At 42.5% G+C, this 15,793-nt stretch overlaps 2 protein-coding genes across 2 annotated transcripts; both read right to left on the bottom strand.

The window, feature by feature from the left end:
• Window positions 1–218: 218 nt before the first annotated feature.
• Window positions 219–4,064, bottom strand: LOC143328726 (actin-related protein 2/3 complex subunit 5-like). Its single transcript, XM_076744013.1, has 4 exons — window positions 3,811–4,064; window positions 2,050–2,123; window positions 1,323–1,499; window positions 219–999 (listed from the first exon to the last, which is right to left on the bottom strand). Exons 1-4 carry the CDS (start codon window positions 3,947–3,949, stop codon window positions 937–939), a joined length of 453 nt encoding a protein of 150 aa, XP_076600128.1. The 5' UTR covers window positions 3,950–4,064; the 3' UTR covers window positions 219–936.
• A 4,820-nt stretch (window positions 4,065–8,884) lies between these two features.
• On the bottom strand, window positions 8,885–14,609 carry LOC143328766 (uncharacterized). Its single transcript, XM_076744075.1, has 7 exons — window positions 14,287–14,609; window positions 12,433–12,577; window positions 12,218–12,313; window positions 11,262–11,406; window positions 10,627–10,772; window positions 10,158–10,297; window positions 8,885–9,851 (listed from the first exon to the last, which is right to left on the bottom strand). Exons 1-7 carry the CDS (start codon window positions 14,384–14,386, stop codon window positions 9,703–9,705), a joined length of 921 nt encoding a protein of 306 aa, XP_076600190.1. The 5' UTR covers window positions 14,387–14,609; the 3' UTR covers window positions 8,885–9,702.
• Between the last annotated feature and the right edge of the window lie 1,184 nt (window positions 14,610–15,793).

Raw genomic sequence — 15,793 nt, 5'->3', positions numbered from 1 at the left:
TCACCTGTCAGTACATCTGTTTCCTTAAATGTGGTGAGCTGCTCGCCTGGGCATGACATCCTCTTATGGTTTTTAAATTACAGACATCAGCTTAAACTGAATGATTATCATTCAAATGAAATGAAGGAAATGTTAGATTTACTGCCTTAAGTACACAGAAATGCTTATTTGAGCCTCATCTTTACCAAGTAATAAGACAGGAAAGTAAAGAGTCGATGTTCAGGTTTAGCACTTTATTTTTGTTGTTCATCTCAGATACATAAAAAACAATATAAGCAGCATAACCTGAAAGCCAGGCTACGCACAACAATGAGGTGTAAGTAGAAAAAAAATAGAAAATGAACACAAGATGTTCGCAAAGTTTGAATGATAAAGGGAAAAAGAACTCCAATCCCAGCATGCACTGGGCAAAAGGCAGGGAACAGCCTGGACCGGTCATCAGTCTATGACAGTCCAACCACCAACAATCTTTTCCATTTCCTAAACCTGGATGACTCAGACGCAGGAGGAGGAAAGAAGTGGTGTAGAGAGAGAGGTGTTGCAGTGAGCCAGCAGAGGCATCAGAGCTGCGAAGCAGTTTGGAAGGAGCGCTGAGAGCTGTTTAGGAGAGAACGTGTCCGAGTGAAGCATCTGAAATGGTCTGTTCTCTCTGCACGGCTGGCAGACACAGACAGTCTGAGGTGCCAGCACCTGCCTGCCTGACTGCCAGCGCTTCTGAATCCCAGAGGGGTGACTGAAAGCAGTGAATGCAGAAAGAAAAAGAGCAAAGAAGTGCATCAGGAAGACGCTCGGCTCCATTAGAAAACTAAACGGGAGTCATGTCCAAAAACAGAAAGAGAAGAGGCTTGTCCCTCTGCTCAGCTCCGGTCGTCTCGTGTTTGGCCAGATTATGGACTGTATGGTCTCGACAGATGGACTCTGTGGGTTCTGGGACCATCACACGGTCTTCCTGGCAGTCAGGACTCTAACTATAGAGCCCACTCCTCCCACTGCCAGAGCCTGTGGACACAGACACACACACACACACACACACACACACACACACATAGTATTTATTTAAAGAAGTCGATCTCAGACAGCTACTGACTATTAAGAAACTTTAGAGAAAATGAATGTTCAACGCTTTGAATGACTTCAACAAGAGGTAAAACAATTCTCTGCATGAGTTTAGTGATATTCTATCTTTTTCTTCATCGACAAATCCCATAATAACATCAACCTCAACCATGAATGCATGTACTAACAAGCATTGTGTGTGTCCCATAGAGCTCCATTGTTGTCACCTACACTGATCTTTCTCTTTCCTATGACTGCGTACACACCTTTTCATGCCACTGCAGCAGCACCGCGCTGCTGTTGTCAGAGGGCTTCTCGAAGCCTCTGTAGATGTATTTCATCAGCAGGTCCACTCCAGCTTTGTCCAGCGAGCCCACGGCCTTCTCTATGTCACTGCTCTTAAAACTGCTCAGCACTTTGACCACCAGCAGCTCAGCTCGGTCCTACACACACACACACACACACACAGTACATGAAGCAGTTAGAACATGCTCCACCTTGAAAAAACTTGAAGTAAAACAAAATACATTTTGTTGACTATACTGGACTGACAGTATTTTTACAGTGCTCCTAATACTACTAGTGCTACTGTTACACATTGCTTAATTAGTGAGTAATTATTCTTCCAATACCAACATTTTCACTCACGGGTGAAAATCAGGCATGCAGCAGGCCTCATACCACCGCTGCCTTTACCTTCACTCTAATCTACCACCTAAAATGATTACTAAATAGTATGGACACATTCTGACACATCCTATTCATACTATCCAAATATTCAAAGTAAAAAAGTAGTCCATCGACACACACAGACAAAAATGCATGAAAACTCCAGTTTTCTAATTAAAGCTTCAAACAAGTTGACGGATGAACAGCAGCCATGTGTTGATAGAAGAGCATCCTGACTCAACGTGCAGAGGCATTTCCCCTGACGGCACCTTCTCAGAGCGTTGCTGCACTGACATCATAGCGCTTAAAGAAAAATACTGATACCTTGGCGTTCTGGTTCTTTGTGTTGATTGGAGGATTCTTCAGCACAGCCTGGAGAGCTGCATTCATGTTCCCCTTGCAAAACAACAGTCAAGGAATACACAATTCCATGGACACGCACACACACACATGTGGATTCATATTTTCAACTAAATAAACACAAAGAAATGAGAGGAGCTGTTTCTGACACGGCACTGCCCCCACTGACCCAGGGAACGTTCTTCTGACAGGGATCACTGTGATTAAACAGTCATAAAGTCAATCACGTGTTCTTTTCTCACGACTTTCAATCGAACAAGGTAAGGCTGCGAATGGAAGCAGTGACCAGTAATCATTCAAAAAGGTGATCTTACACTGTGTGTAACCTCCACCTAAAAGCTGCATTATTCAGACTCCAGCATCACTTCCACCAGTTCAACAGCAAGTATGCGACACGTCTGTCACTCTGTTGATGTGTTTTCCCTCACAGAAACATTCTTCTCACACATTCATTCTTCTGACTGATTCTAATGCTGCACTTTGAAGCTGCTGACATGGAGACTGACTGCTGGCAGCTGGGAGGGGGCCAGCAAAAGAGCGTGAACCCAAGGAAGCTTCTGTTTTAAAGATTAAAACCTTATCATCAAAGACTAATGTTCAAATCACACAAACATGTCCTGTCATGACACACAGTCCTGGTCGCAGTACTTAAGGGGACTATTACTGCATTCCTTTAGATTTCCAGTTTTACCAGGTTTTAAGAGGGAAGCTTAAGTGTATGAAAAATTCTTCTGAATAACTATGAGACTAAACTGTCTAATTATGGATACTAGGGCTGCAACTAACGGTTATTTTCATTGTTGGTGATTTTCTCCATTAATCGGTTAACTGCTTGGTCTAAAACATATCAGAAAATGGTGTTTCCCAAAGCCCAACATGACATCCTCAAATGCTTTGTCCACAACATAAAGATATTCAGTTTACTGTGAAGGAGTGAAGAACCAGAGAAGATCTTTTTAGATTTAAGCAGGGAGGCAGACAATTACCCACTGAGAGCGATCAATCCACTGTCAGAACAGTTGCTGATTCATTTAATAGTTGACAATTGGCAACCAAAAAGCGTTCGCAACTCTAAAGTACTCTTCGGTGCATCTCTGTACTTCTGTTTTTATGTGTTTATCTTTTACTGCTCTCACTTTATGCTCTTTATGTACATTAGTTTCACTTCTATTTGATTTGCATGTGGTGCCATTTTTTTTTTTCCACTGCAACTCTTTCACATTATTCTTTCTGTCTGCAAGGCATGATTTCATTGACTGACGACGTGCACGACTACACAACACCACACAAACACAAACACACACACACACACACACACACACACACACACACACAAACGCACGCACGCACACACAGACACGCGCGCGCAAAGTCTGGTTGAAACTCGCTTAAAAAGTGAGGGACCGCGCCCTCCTGTCGACTGACACCCGGAAACGCTACTTTGACAGCTATTCAGCGGAAATGCTCTGCTCCCTGCACATATTGTCACCAGTGTCTCATTTAACATGATGGAACAATTTAAATATCCTCTGAATATGTCGAAATATACCACGAAGCTGTGACTTTAGTCCATATTTAGTCCTTCTTTAGCCCTTAGCTTGAAGTTCCCTGAGCTGCACAGTGAGCCCCGTCGTTAGCTCGTGTTGTGTCGGTCTGGCTCGTCTCTGCCTCTGAACGTGTGTTCGTGTACAATCACTCACTTTATCGGTACTACTGAAGGATATTGTCTGAGCAAACCGTCCACCTCTGCTTCGTCCGGACCACCCTGGTTCTCTCCTCCATCGTCCTCGTCCACAAACTTGTTCTCATCGTATTCGTCAACGTCTACTTTTCTAAACCGGTCGGAAACTGTATTTTTAGACATCCTGGACGCGACAGTAAAGACTGTTCCACTAAAAACTGAGGAGTTATGGACAGCAGATACTCGCAGCTGTACTGTCCAGTTTCCAGTGTTACCACTTCCTGACTTCCACACTTCCTCTTCTTCTTCCTCTTTGGAATTGTTGGTGGTTGGTAAACCAGCGCGCAGCTTTGTTAGCGCCACCTAACGGATCGGAGGATGAAGAAGACTGGAAGGACGACAGGGAGGCGGCTGCACGCTTGGAGAAGCCAGAGGGGAGCCAGTAATAAAATCAGGGGGGCCATGGCCCCCGTGGTGCCTCCCAGGGGCCGGTAGTGAGTGAAAAGTTCTTCACTGCCAAAAATATTGAGAGTACTGCATGCACACAGCTGTCTATACTCACACTGCAAAGCAAAAAAAAAAAAAAAAGTAAAAAAAGACAGCAAAACAGCATGCAATAGAAAACACCCAAGGAAAAGGGAAACCTCCACTCAGTAAAAACCACCTGCAGGAAAATAGCAACCCAACCTATTACCTGGAAGAAGAAAAATGCAATATAAATAAAACAGAAATTTAAATAATTTCTTGTTACACAGAAAATAAATAAACAAATAAAAGCCCCCTTTCACAACAAGCCGGCCATGCTGAGGGTCAGGCCAGCACTTAAAAATGAGGAAGAAGAATGAGGAGGCCTGCTAATCCAGCCTTTCAGGAAAAAAAATAATCAAATCAAATACAATAAAATAATGAAAAATACAGTAACCAAACGCAGGGAAATTAGATAAGGGAACTGACTAATGGACAAAAACAGCAGAGGAAAGAGAGCTCCTCCTGATAGGGCAAAGGAGCACAATATTAACAACTTAGAATATTTGCAGTACAGTAACAGTACAGTAACAGGTGGGTGGCTGCACTGCATTATCTTCACCAAGTACAACAGAACTCAGATATCACCCGGCACTCGTGCTCTGCTGCCTGTAATTTGAGTTTGAGTTGAATCGCTCTCTGTTTCTGTTTAATCTATTGTCATTTTTATTTTATGTACATACATTTTTTTATTATGTTTCTTTATGTGGCGAGGGCAATAAGGACAGAATGGAGAATGGAGGAAAAGACAGACAACACCATCTGGGGGATCGCACCTCAGGAACACCAAGCTAAATGGCCATGATGCAAAATCTGAAAGCTTCAGTGAACATAAAACACCTACAACTGTCAGTCCAACAAATGGCACAAATGGCACAAAAATGGCATTCGTGTCCCAAGTGCTTTTACACTCACCATGGGGGCCTGGCCTCCCAAATATGTGATATTCTGCTGTGCTGAAAGAAAGAGATCTAATACAAAAACAATCACAAACAAATAAACAAGCTGGCTCCACAGCACATGTAAAAAGAACGATAAGTCACGCAGAACAAACCATAAGGCCAAACAGAATAAGGAGCGAGACGGCAGTGGGTGAACCACCTCTGCTGCCCTCTCGACCAGGTGGGCAGGACAACAATGAGTTTCCACCACACAATACCTCTGAAATGTGTCATAAGCTCGAAATGTCCAGATGTTGTTCCACATCTGAGTGATACCACCCCCAAACTACGGTTTGCATGAACCCAGAATGAACCTTTGGTTGATCTCAAATGTCTCTGTGGTATTTGTAACATGGAATTATTGCACCCTTACTGATTCATCCTCTGAACTAAAACCACACTATATATTTGGAATATTTGCTCTGAATATACAGTGACTTATTTTGATATATTATGTGTACTGTTTCTAATTAGCATTAACTGCATGGAGCAGAAGTTACTGCTGTATATTTGGGTTGAAACCTCAAACCCAATCAGTGATATCAAAGAAGATGTTCTGCATTTAAATAGTGCAAAATATGAGCAGTTATTTGACATAAATGTGTTAATTTTAGTGTTATAAAATCTGCATTAAACAGTTTTGACCAGTAGGGGGCAGAAAAACAAAGCAAACAAAACAGCACACCTGAATCATTACATGAATTTAACCAAGCGAGTCCTCCCTCAGCACAGGGAGTCGCCTCATTCAGTGTTAGTCAAAAACATTGACTGCTGCAGCTTAAATGCTTCTGACAACGAGAGCAATCATTCACACTTTAAATGAGAACAGCCAGGTACTGAAAGTTAATGGCAGCTAAAAGACAAAGGAAGCAAATTGCTTTTTTAACAACCTACAACATGTAATTACCTCTGCAGCCTGATGAAGGAACAATATGTGTGCTGCTGTCTGAGTATGTGCGAGCTTCTGGATCATCTGTGGTGCCACGTGATGGAAGCTAATGAGGGCTGGGCCTCGCTAATTGTGTGCACTGCACAACAATACACGTGTCATTGTCATCACTAGGAGCTCTCTGCAAGCTCAATTTAAAACAGGTGAATTTCATTCAATTTAAAGCACAAAACATTTACAACATGTTCATTTAATCTGAGTCATGACAGCTTCCAGTTTCCTCACCGGTTCTTCACTTTCTCCCTCCAACCCAACCTTTCATGTTGCTTAACAATCCTAACCACTTCTGTAAGATATGCTCCTCTTTATCAGCATCACCCCTGCAGTGTTTGGTCTGCTCTCCCTCACAGCATCTCCACTCTGTGCAGCACGCTGTCCTTGAGAGTATCTCTGCAACCCTCACTACAGGACCATTTTACAACCACTTTATTCCCTGCTCCACTGCCACAAGTTTAATTACCTCTCATTTGCCTACACACTCTAATTTCTGTGCCCCATTACCACTGGTGGACTGGTTGGACAATCACCTCCCCCAGTGGCCCCATGGTATACAAAGGTGCTCAAAATGCCCTTTTGATGTTCCTATAGCAGATAAAACATGAAGAGTGCCCTCTAGGGTGCTCTAAATGTTAGAAACGTGATTGGCCTCTATGTCCCTGAAATAGTTGTGCGAAATGGTTAAACAGATTTTACGTCAGAGGTGTTGTTGTTATACTTTACATGTGAGTCACAGTGAGAATGTTAACCAGGGTTTGGAATTGTTTCACTATAAATGCATCACTAATTTGTCACTGGTGCCCTTTTTATCATATTTCAGGCCTGCTCCTCACAGGAATCTCTGTTCATTTCAATGAATTTATCTCTGCACACATAATCTTCTACTGACCTTTCCCACGGTATCTGTCAGGCTGTTTTTCAGTTATGAGGTTTTTTCTTCTTTTAGTCAGCCACAGACAGAAAACCTGTTTCTGTGTTTCTCTTGGCCTTTTAGTTCCCTTATTGCCCTCCTGGCTCACCTCCAGTCCATCACCTATACATTCATTCTTTTGTTTCTCTGGCAGGTTGATACAGGGACCTGAACCAAAAAGAAAAGAAAAATAAGGGCTGACATCTCAACCTGCTGCAGGCATGAGAAATCTAATTATGATGTCAAATTAAGTTTGGAGCCAGGGGCAGAACTCAGACACACGGCTTGCCATAGTTTAAATGCATGTTTAGTGATGAAGATGTTGAGATGGAGGTGTGGGGAGCTGAGCCAGAATTATGGTGGAGCAGAGAAAGCAGAGAGGGCTGAGCAGCTGGCTGGAGGGTAGATGTTCAAACACTGGATGAAGTAGGCAGACTAGGACCTGCACTGGCCAACTGGACAGAGGGGAGCCTGATGAGTGCAGTGTAGAGCTGTGTATATATACTGCAGACATTTTTATGCCTCTTTACATGTTTAGCAAACAGTCAGTGTCCACAAAGCTCACTTTACAATTATTTTAAGTTATCCTTAACCACTTCAAGTAATTTTACTTTTGCTAAGTTTCTTTTGTTATTGTGCTGTTTTCTGTGTCCTGTCAGCAGTGCAGTGGTCCTTCTTTTGGTCATGATGGATGGATCATAAGAAAAGTCAAAATATTTTAAAATCATACAGCTAGTTTGATTAAAGCCTAACTCTTCACAATCTTGCATGCACTGATGCTTTCTGACTGCTGAAGCAGTCATCCATAACATGAGCCAAGTAGTGTCAAAGCTGCTCAACAACAGGCCAATAAAGTCATTCCACTGTCTTCAACAGTGTACTTTGTGTTTTATGTTGTAGTGTCATTGTGTTCTGACTCTCTCATTTGTGACATATTCTTCATTATTCAAATAAAGGTTGAACACACACACACACACACACACACACACACACACACACACACACACACTGGCAGTTCAAGCTCCTGCTCTTACTGAAATGAGGCAGAGCTTGAAAACGTCCTCTACATACTTCTTCTCTCACACAAAGCCGTCTGTCCATTTTGTCCACATACTCCCTGGTTCCTCTTTCACATAACTACAGTGAAGTACAGCAGAAGTGCACATTTATTGCAGACCAGCACGTGAACATGAAGAGTAGGAAGAGATTTTGTTTGGATCATAGCATAGCTTTCTTTCTATCTGCGGAAATGAAACTCACACACACTCACCAGCACTGACAAGACAGAGAGTGACAGCTGGATAAGACAAAACCTCACTGTGCATGTCTGGATCCTCTGAAGGATCCTGTGACTCATCCCTGTGGACACGAAAAACTGCTGCATGAGCTGTATTTAAAGCTTCTGGGATCACAAACAAATCCACCGCTGCCCTCAGAGCTAACACACCTTCATACTGAGGTCGGTCCTCATGACAAATGTTTCATGTTTGCAGATTAACTGGAGTTCAGAAGGCAGGAGGGAGCAGCTCTCACACAGTGAATCGCTGTCCTGTCTCAGGGCAACAGCATGTAATAAGTACCAGTGGAACAGCTGACAACAATACAAACAATAGCACGGTGTAATCCATTAGTGACAGTACCTCTGCACTGACTCAGTCCTGCACACTTCTGACTGTCTGTAGGTGTGGGATGTCTTCTCTTTGCAGGCCAGGTCTCAGTTTTACAAACACACTCTGCATATGATACACACCATCCCTCCTACTGTACAGACAGCCACTCAGAAAACCACACCGCACTAGAAGTGAAAAAGAATCCTTTAATTGGAAATTAAGAACGAATTCTACAAAGTTATTGAGTACTTTTAATTCAATTTTCAATTAAATTCAGTTGTATTTGTATAGCACCAAATCACAACAGAAGTTGTTTCAGGACACTTTCCATATAGAGCTGGTACAGACTCTATCTACAGAGACCCAACAATTCCCTCGTGAGCAAGCACTATTAGAAAAGATAACATTTGTTGAAATTATATTTTTATAAAACCACCCTTCTGTATACTGACAGTATATGTACCTATTATCACCCAATGGAAACAAAGTACAAATGGCCATAAATGCAAAAATTAAATTGATGGAAAATAATAGCAATACAAAACATGATAGTCAAATCACATGCATGCACTCATATAGAATGTACTTAACATACAAAACTACATTAATGGAAAGCAGTAAAACAGCAGCAGTTTATTAGTATTTCAAAGACAGTGTTTCAGATGTGAAAGCACTGCTGCATTGTCCTAACTGCAGTTTAAGACGGGAGGAGAACAGAGGAGAGCTTTTCCCATTTTCCCATTAAAGACTGTGAACACCTCCACTTTCTGTCTTTTCAAGCAAATTTCAAACAATCCACCGAAAGAAACAGAGTTCTTCTAAATGTTGTTTCTGAAAATCCATGATGAGTAAAACACCCTCAGACGTACAAACCTCACTTTAAACTCTGCAGGTTTACATTTGAGCGCTGCAGTGGCTTGTGTGAAAACGTATATAAGAGTGGGTCTGGCCTGAGAGGTTAAAGGCTGCAGTGGGAGTGGAGGCACTGGAACACTCTCTATTGTTTAAGCAAAGATCTTGAATTTGCTGCCGTCAAGAGGTGATATCATCAGCCGTGCTGAGCCTGGGGAGTGAAGAGGCCGCCTGTAGTTTCTCCAGATGACGGTGCAGACTCGGAAAACCAGCAGGACACACACTAACACCAGCAGCACGACTGACAGGACACAAAAGAAGAAGTGAATGATTGAATCAGCCACCAGACTTCAATAAACAGCCTTCATTCTAAATATAACTGTCGTTTTGTATTCAGACTCTCTTGATACAATTGTAGGCAAATTCCATAGATACCTTCATTCAAACAGTGTGTATGGACTTGTTTTTGCCCTGTCTGTTCACTCAGGATTCATTTAGTGTAAATGTCAGATGAAAAGCAGAAAGTTAGCTTGTAGGGCTCTGCTGTAAAAGTGGAGGGCTGGTGCTGGTGAAGTCACAGCCGCGGTCGCTGTTATGTTAAACTCACCCGTAAACACAGCATTAGTAGTGGGGTCGGCTGGGTTGAAGTGTTTCCAGATGTTTCCGACCAGAGCCACAATCACCACAGGGTAGACTGTGAGGATGTTGCGCACCCAACGGTCCAGCACCCAGTTCTCAAGGATGAACCTGCACACACGGACAAAGTCATCTTTAACCAATTACAGAGTGCAGTGATGGTTTTACATCACTCCCAGAAATCTAATCCCACGTAGTTTTGCTAGAGACTTGGGTGCGGAAATGAAAAGCGGACACTGTCTTATTTCTGCTCTGAAGTGTCTGGAGCGACATTCATTAACAGTGTTTTCTTCCAAACATGAAAAAGGCAGCTACTGTACAAAGCACTGTTAGTTCAACTCATGAAGTGATGGAGTTATGATGACAGCGTGCATTGTCAATTAAAAGCTTGTTATTCTGCTCATTAATTTTATCATTTAACCCGTCCAATCAGAGCTTACCATCCAATCACCTCTCCAAACAGGATGCACAGAGAAGCTGTAGCTGCTGTGCTCCTGTCCACACCCCACAGTTGGAGGACCACTGAGAAGTTGATGAGAGAGGCGATGGCTGTCCATGTGGTGTACAGAGCCAAACCATTCTGGACCTGAACAAAGCGGTGTGTGTGAGCACAGAGATGACATCATTCACAAGGGACAGTGTGTGTTTCTTCATCAGCAGTGTTCTGAAGTTTGCTAACACTGTCTGAGGTAACATCTGTGACGGCGAGGGCACACAGGAGGTGGAAATGCCACGAAGCACTGCCTGCTGCTTTTCAGTGTCCGTGTTCACCAGTTTGGCTGTTCTCAGAATCTGCCGTGACCGTTTGTGTGTCTGTTCTATTCTCTCTGCACACCACGAACAAATCAGGCTAGACAACACACCGATAATCTGTTCTAAATGATCAAAATGATTCTGATCTGAGTAAAGCACCTCATGCTTCCCAACCCTTGATCTTTCCTGCTTCTCTCTCCACTGCGGAGAAAAGCACTTCCGGTGTGAACAGCCAGACTACTGCTGGCAGGGGAATTGACCATTCACGGCTCTCCTGTCTCCTGTGTGCCCCCGCCCCCCGGTGTTACACACTCTGCCGTACCAGTATTCTGAGGCAGGCCAGGTCTTTGCGATGGTATGTCTGCAGCCAGAGTCCATAGCGATCCGTGGCAAAGCAACAGAAGAACAGAGCGCTGTAGTTGGAAAGTGCTATCATGACTAGTACCACCAGAGCTGCTAGCATCATCCTGTAAGACAGAGAAGAGAGAAGGACCATAAACGCATTCTCATACAAGCGTTTTCATCGATGGACAAAACTGTTTTGGACGAAACTATTTTAGCACGGCCTGGAGAATCTCTTTCAACATTAATGTCTCATTCACTCACACTGTCTACAAGGTAACACCCTGGGAAACTCCCACTTCTGATCATACAAAACACATATTCTCTACATTACTCATTCTTGTCGTTCTGTCACTGAGATATTTGCCCTCTTACTTACACAATGGAGGAGAATGGCGTTTTGTTTGTGCTGCTCATGGCACATTTAAACATCTTCCACAGCAATGTGTCTTTCCACAAACATCTCCTCTGTTATTCTGGATAATTGACAGACGCACTGTCAACAGTTTTTATGGGGACGACTTCTTCAGAGTGAAGCAGAGCCTCTGTCTCTGGAAGGTGGCTCTGCGGTTTTTCAATTCACTTTCGTATTACTGGGTGGAGGCAGAAAACTATGAGACAGATACCTATTTTCTGATTTATTTACCTTTCAGAAGAATAAGCAATCCATTTTAAAGATAAATATACATTTATTTTACTGTTTTCACTCCTAAATGCTTGTACTGTCCTCATGTCCTCCTCCTGTCACTGTCTAAATGCAAACACAGGTTAATCCTTTCTAATTGATCCCTTCAGGGTGTTTCCAGTCCTCCTCACTTTCCCTCCCCCCCACTGTCACTTACCCAAATCCAACTTCCACTCACTCTTTTTTGTTTTCATTTATGTTTTTAAGTTTTTCTGTGCAATTAAAGTAATAAGTAGAAGTAGGGGACGTACTCTTTGTCCCACAGCACCAGCCATGTTATGTTCAGCACCATGCTGGACAGCCAGGAAAAATAGAAAGCGTAGGGCAGCACACACTGGGCCCAGGATCTATTCAAACAAAGACAAACATTAGTTTCAGTTGCACCTTAGTCTGAGTAACAACCCGTTCAGACGGATTAAATCTGCATGAGTAAACACTTTGTATGACTAATTTGATGTAATCTTACCCTCTGAATACATATGTAGTGAGGTATATGACCATCAGGGTGAGCCAGGTATAGATGACACCCCAGATAGAGAAGGTCCAGCCAGCTGGAGTGATGTCTGTCGGGTAGAGGGCTGACACATTGCCTGTGTTGTAACGGAATGGACCTGAAAAACAGCAGAGACATTTAGTGCTGAGACTGAGGTCCAACGCTGTCCATAAGGACAGGCTATCAGTCAGCGCTGCAGTTCATCCAGTACACCATTTTACTGTTGTAGCTGCTCGACATGGAGCTAGTTTTAACTATTTTATTCACAGTTAGATGCTTCAGTCTAGTGGTTCCAGCCCAGGGGTGGAACCACTAGAAGAAAGAAGAAAAAACAAAGTTCTGCTACACACACACACACACACACACACACACACACACACACACACACCTGTGTTCATCTTTATTGGACTTTTCACAAATGTTGGCTTATTTGTGAAATAGTGGATTAATTAACCTCTTTGGGGCCTTAAACAGTTCTAATAAATTATCTCAAATTTAGAAAGAACGTCTCTCTTTGGTCCAACGACTAACTCAGACATAGACAAGGAGGCCCAACTAGATGGTGCTTATCTGTATGGGGTCACAAGTCAAAATGAAAGGTAACCACTGGTGTAATCTTTAACAGTGTGTTGTAATTTATAAGTTTATGGTACATTTGGCTGAGATGTAAATACATTGAAAAAAGTGCAAAACTCCCAATTAAAACGTAGTGGACTAGATGTATAAAGCAGTACAGAATGGAAACAGTGACAGTATGACAGAAGTACAGTACTTGAGTAAATGGCATGCTGACACAGTCTGTCTGTGGATAATGCAAAGTCCCCACAGTCAACAAATAGGAACTAACTAGTTTCTGAAAGGAAAAACTTTCAACCACAGATAGGATGTGGCATTAAAAAATCCTATTCTAGGAACTACAAGTTAAAATGTACTGCCTTTAATAAATATGGACTAGTACACTAAAAAAGACGGTAAGAATGCACCAAATCCTCTGAGCACACTGCAGGAAGGCCAGAGCCACATCTGTGTGAGGGCCCCTTCTAAGCCACACCCAAACCATGGATGGAGCTCAGGCATTTTTTCCTTCAGAGAATGACTGTTTTTCTCCATCCAAGAGCACCGGGGTGTGTGTGTGTGTGTGTGTTTGTATGTGTGTGTGTGTGTGTGTGTGTGTGTGTGTGTGTGTGTGTGTTTGAGTGTGTGTGGGGGCTCCATTCTTCCTCTTCATTGGAGTTCTTTGGTTCAAAGTAACTCTAATGTTGACTGACACACTGCAAAGCTCAACACTGCTGATCATATTTAGCTGTTATCTACATTTATCTGTTAACAGTTAGAGGAAAGTCAGCAATGTTTTTCTTTTTTTCTTTTTTTTTTTTTTTGTAATTTGGGACAAAGGGCTGTTAAACACGGACAAAGAGCATCTTGTCATGTCCGTTAGTCATCGCGTCACCATGAAACAAACACCTTCAAAAGTAGCTTTTCTGTCGTGGTTATATGTAACTACAGCTAATGACAGCGGACAGCTAACCATGCTAACGTCAGACATGCTGCTCTTTGTTTTCTTTAACTACGGTAAACACATACTTCGTTGACTACAACACATCATGGACTTGGAGTCTGCCTCCCAGTAAAACCAGTTTCATAACTGGTGAAAACACAGTTATGTAAGGTAGGGAGAAAACGAATCCCATGTGACTTAATATCTGAACATTATGTCAAATTAAAGGGTGGTAAATGCAAAATGTAAATGGTCTGCGATTTTAGAAAGCCTCACCCTACAACTCCAAACTTTAGCTCCAGAGAGAAAAAAACGTCATTTGAACTCACCTCTGCCCGCTCCAGCCAAAGCGTTAACAACTAAAACGGCGATGAAAACCGCCGCGCATAAGATAATAAGAACAATTCTGGGCAAAACGTTGTCCTTCATGTTGGCTCCTTCGCTGCCTGGTCGGTGGCGCGTCTGTCGCTCTGCTGCTGGCTCGTGCTCTATTACCGTCAGGGAGGACAGACCAACACAAACGCACGTTGACTCAGTGATGCCTTCACGTGCTCTGAGTAAACGCCCCACCGCCTTGGGACAGTTATGAAATACAAAGTGCTCAGTTTTCACCAGAAGTCAACATTTTTCTTCTGTATACATGAATAGACCTGTTTTGACACGGTAATTGGAGCTTAAGCAAGTAACTGTGTTTGTCACGAGGTTCGAGAGATTTTAGGAAAACATGTGACGGTTGTGAGGCGTAATAGTGCCCCCTACAGCTAAATTGTGGAAATACAGTCCCAACAACTGCCGGTACTCAAATTACATGCGTTTTTGAAAGGTAAGTCAGACCAATTTCAACATTGTATAGTGAATTTTATTCCTTTTTTCTGACTACATTGTGAGTTCTTATACATTTATATGCTATTGTTATTTATTGGCTTTATTTCGAGTTGATACTTTTGTAAGAGTGGCTGATGAGATAATTTCTATTGGTTTGGTAACATACAGGGAGAAGAAATTAGTAAAATCATCTGTTGACATATACTTAGAGATTTACTGTATGCTGATTTCTCCACTGTGAACCCAGGAACATTCTTGTTCAACATTTTTTTTTTTCTATAAAATACAGTTCATGAAGACATGTCTATAAGCAAAGACTCTCACAGTCCAGACTGGATACAGTCATCCTCTATTTAACAGACCAGAGGTCTCTCCCAGAGCATCAGCAGTCAGCAGGGTTCTCACTTACTGGATGGATCTGATGGAGAAAAACTGACTCTATGTGATGCCTGTGGTCAGACTGAACATGTAGCTGCTTCCAGGCTTCTGTCAGAGGGACCACTCTATGGAACACCAGTATTAGAGTTCACATACAGGATCACATGCTGATTCAAACACTGCTTCTCCTACAGAGCACCAATCACACATACATCTTCTAATTCACTTCATCTTCTGGTGAACTGTGCCTGAGTAAACAACACTTACCAAAATGTTCTTCTTTTGTTTGATGTTAATTAACATGACACTGACTTTTGGAAAAGTTTGTCATCATGTTGGCCCATTTGCATCAATGTACCCACATGTGTGATAAGCTAAGATGTACCATGTGATGGCCATAGTTACCAGAGGGTGGAAACCACCGCTTGCCACTTTGTTAATAGTGTCTTTCTGCTGATTTGTGATGATAAGCTTAGAGAAATGATTGAAATTGAAAGGGAAACTTTAAAGCTGCATTAATTGCTTTTTTGGCCACTTGGGGGCAGCAGAGCAAGCACGCAAAACTGCTTGTCACCACCTTATAAAGTTGTTCTGTTGAACATTGTCAGCATTAGCAAGTAATAAGCTACTAAC

The sequence above is a fragment of the Chaetodon auriga genome, chromosome 12, assembly GCF_051107435.1.
Source record: "Chaetodon auriga isolate fChaAug3 chromosome 12, fChaAug3.hap1, whole genome shotgun sequence".
Taxonomy (NCBI): domain Eukaryota; kingdom Metazoa; phylum Chordata; class Actinopteri; order Chaetodontiformes; family Chaetodontidae; genus Chaetodon; species Chaetodon auriga.
This window is presented reverse-complemented; position numbering and strand designations above follow the sequence as displayed.

What these genes read in the sequence shown, in the direction of transcription:
- LOC143328726 (XM_076744013.1), bottom strand. Translation starts at nt 3,949, where the DNA reads ATGTCTAAAAATACAGTTTCCGACCGGTTTAGAAAAGTAGACGTTGAC. An exon ending in GGTGGACGGTTTGCTCAGAC is followed by an intron (nt 2,124 to 3,810) that starts AATATCCTTCAG and finishes TGTTGTTTTGCA; the next exon opens with AGGGGAACATGAATGCAGCT. An exon ending in TGCTGCAGTGGCATGAAAAG is followed by an intron (nt 1,000 to 1,322) that starts GTGTGTACGCAG and finishes CTGTGTCCACAG; the next exon opens with GCTCTGGCAGTGGGAGGAGT.
- LOC143328766 (XM_076744075.1), bottom strand. Translation starts at nt 14,386, where the DNA reads ATGAAGGACAACGTTTTGCCCAGAATTGTTCTTATTATCTTATGCGCG. An exon ending in ACTACATATGTATTCAGAGG is followed by an intron (nt 12,314 to 12,432) that starts GTAAGATTACAT and finishes TTGTTTGAATAG; the next exon opens with ATCCTGGGCCCAGTGTGTGC. An exon ending in TACTAATGCTGTGTTTACGG is followed by an intron (nt 9,852 to 10,157) that starts GTGAGTTTAACA and finishes GTGTCCTGTCAG; the next exon opens with TCGTGCTGCTGGTGTTAGTG.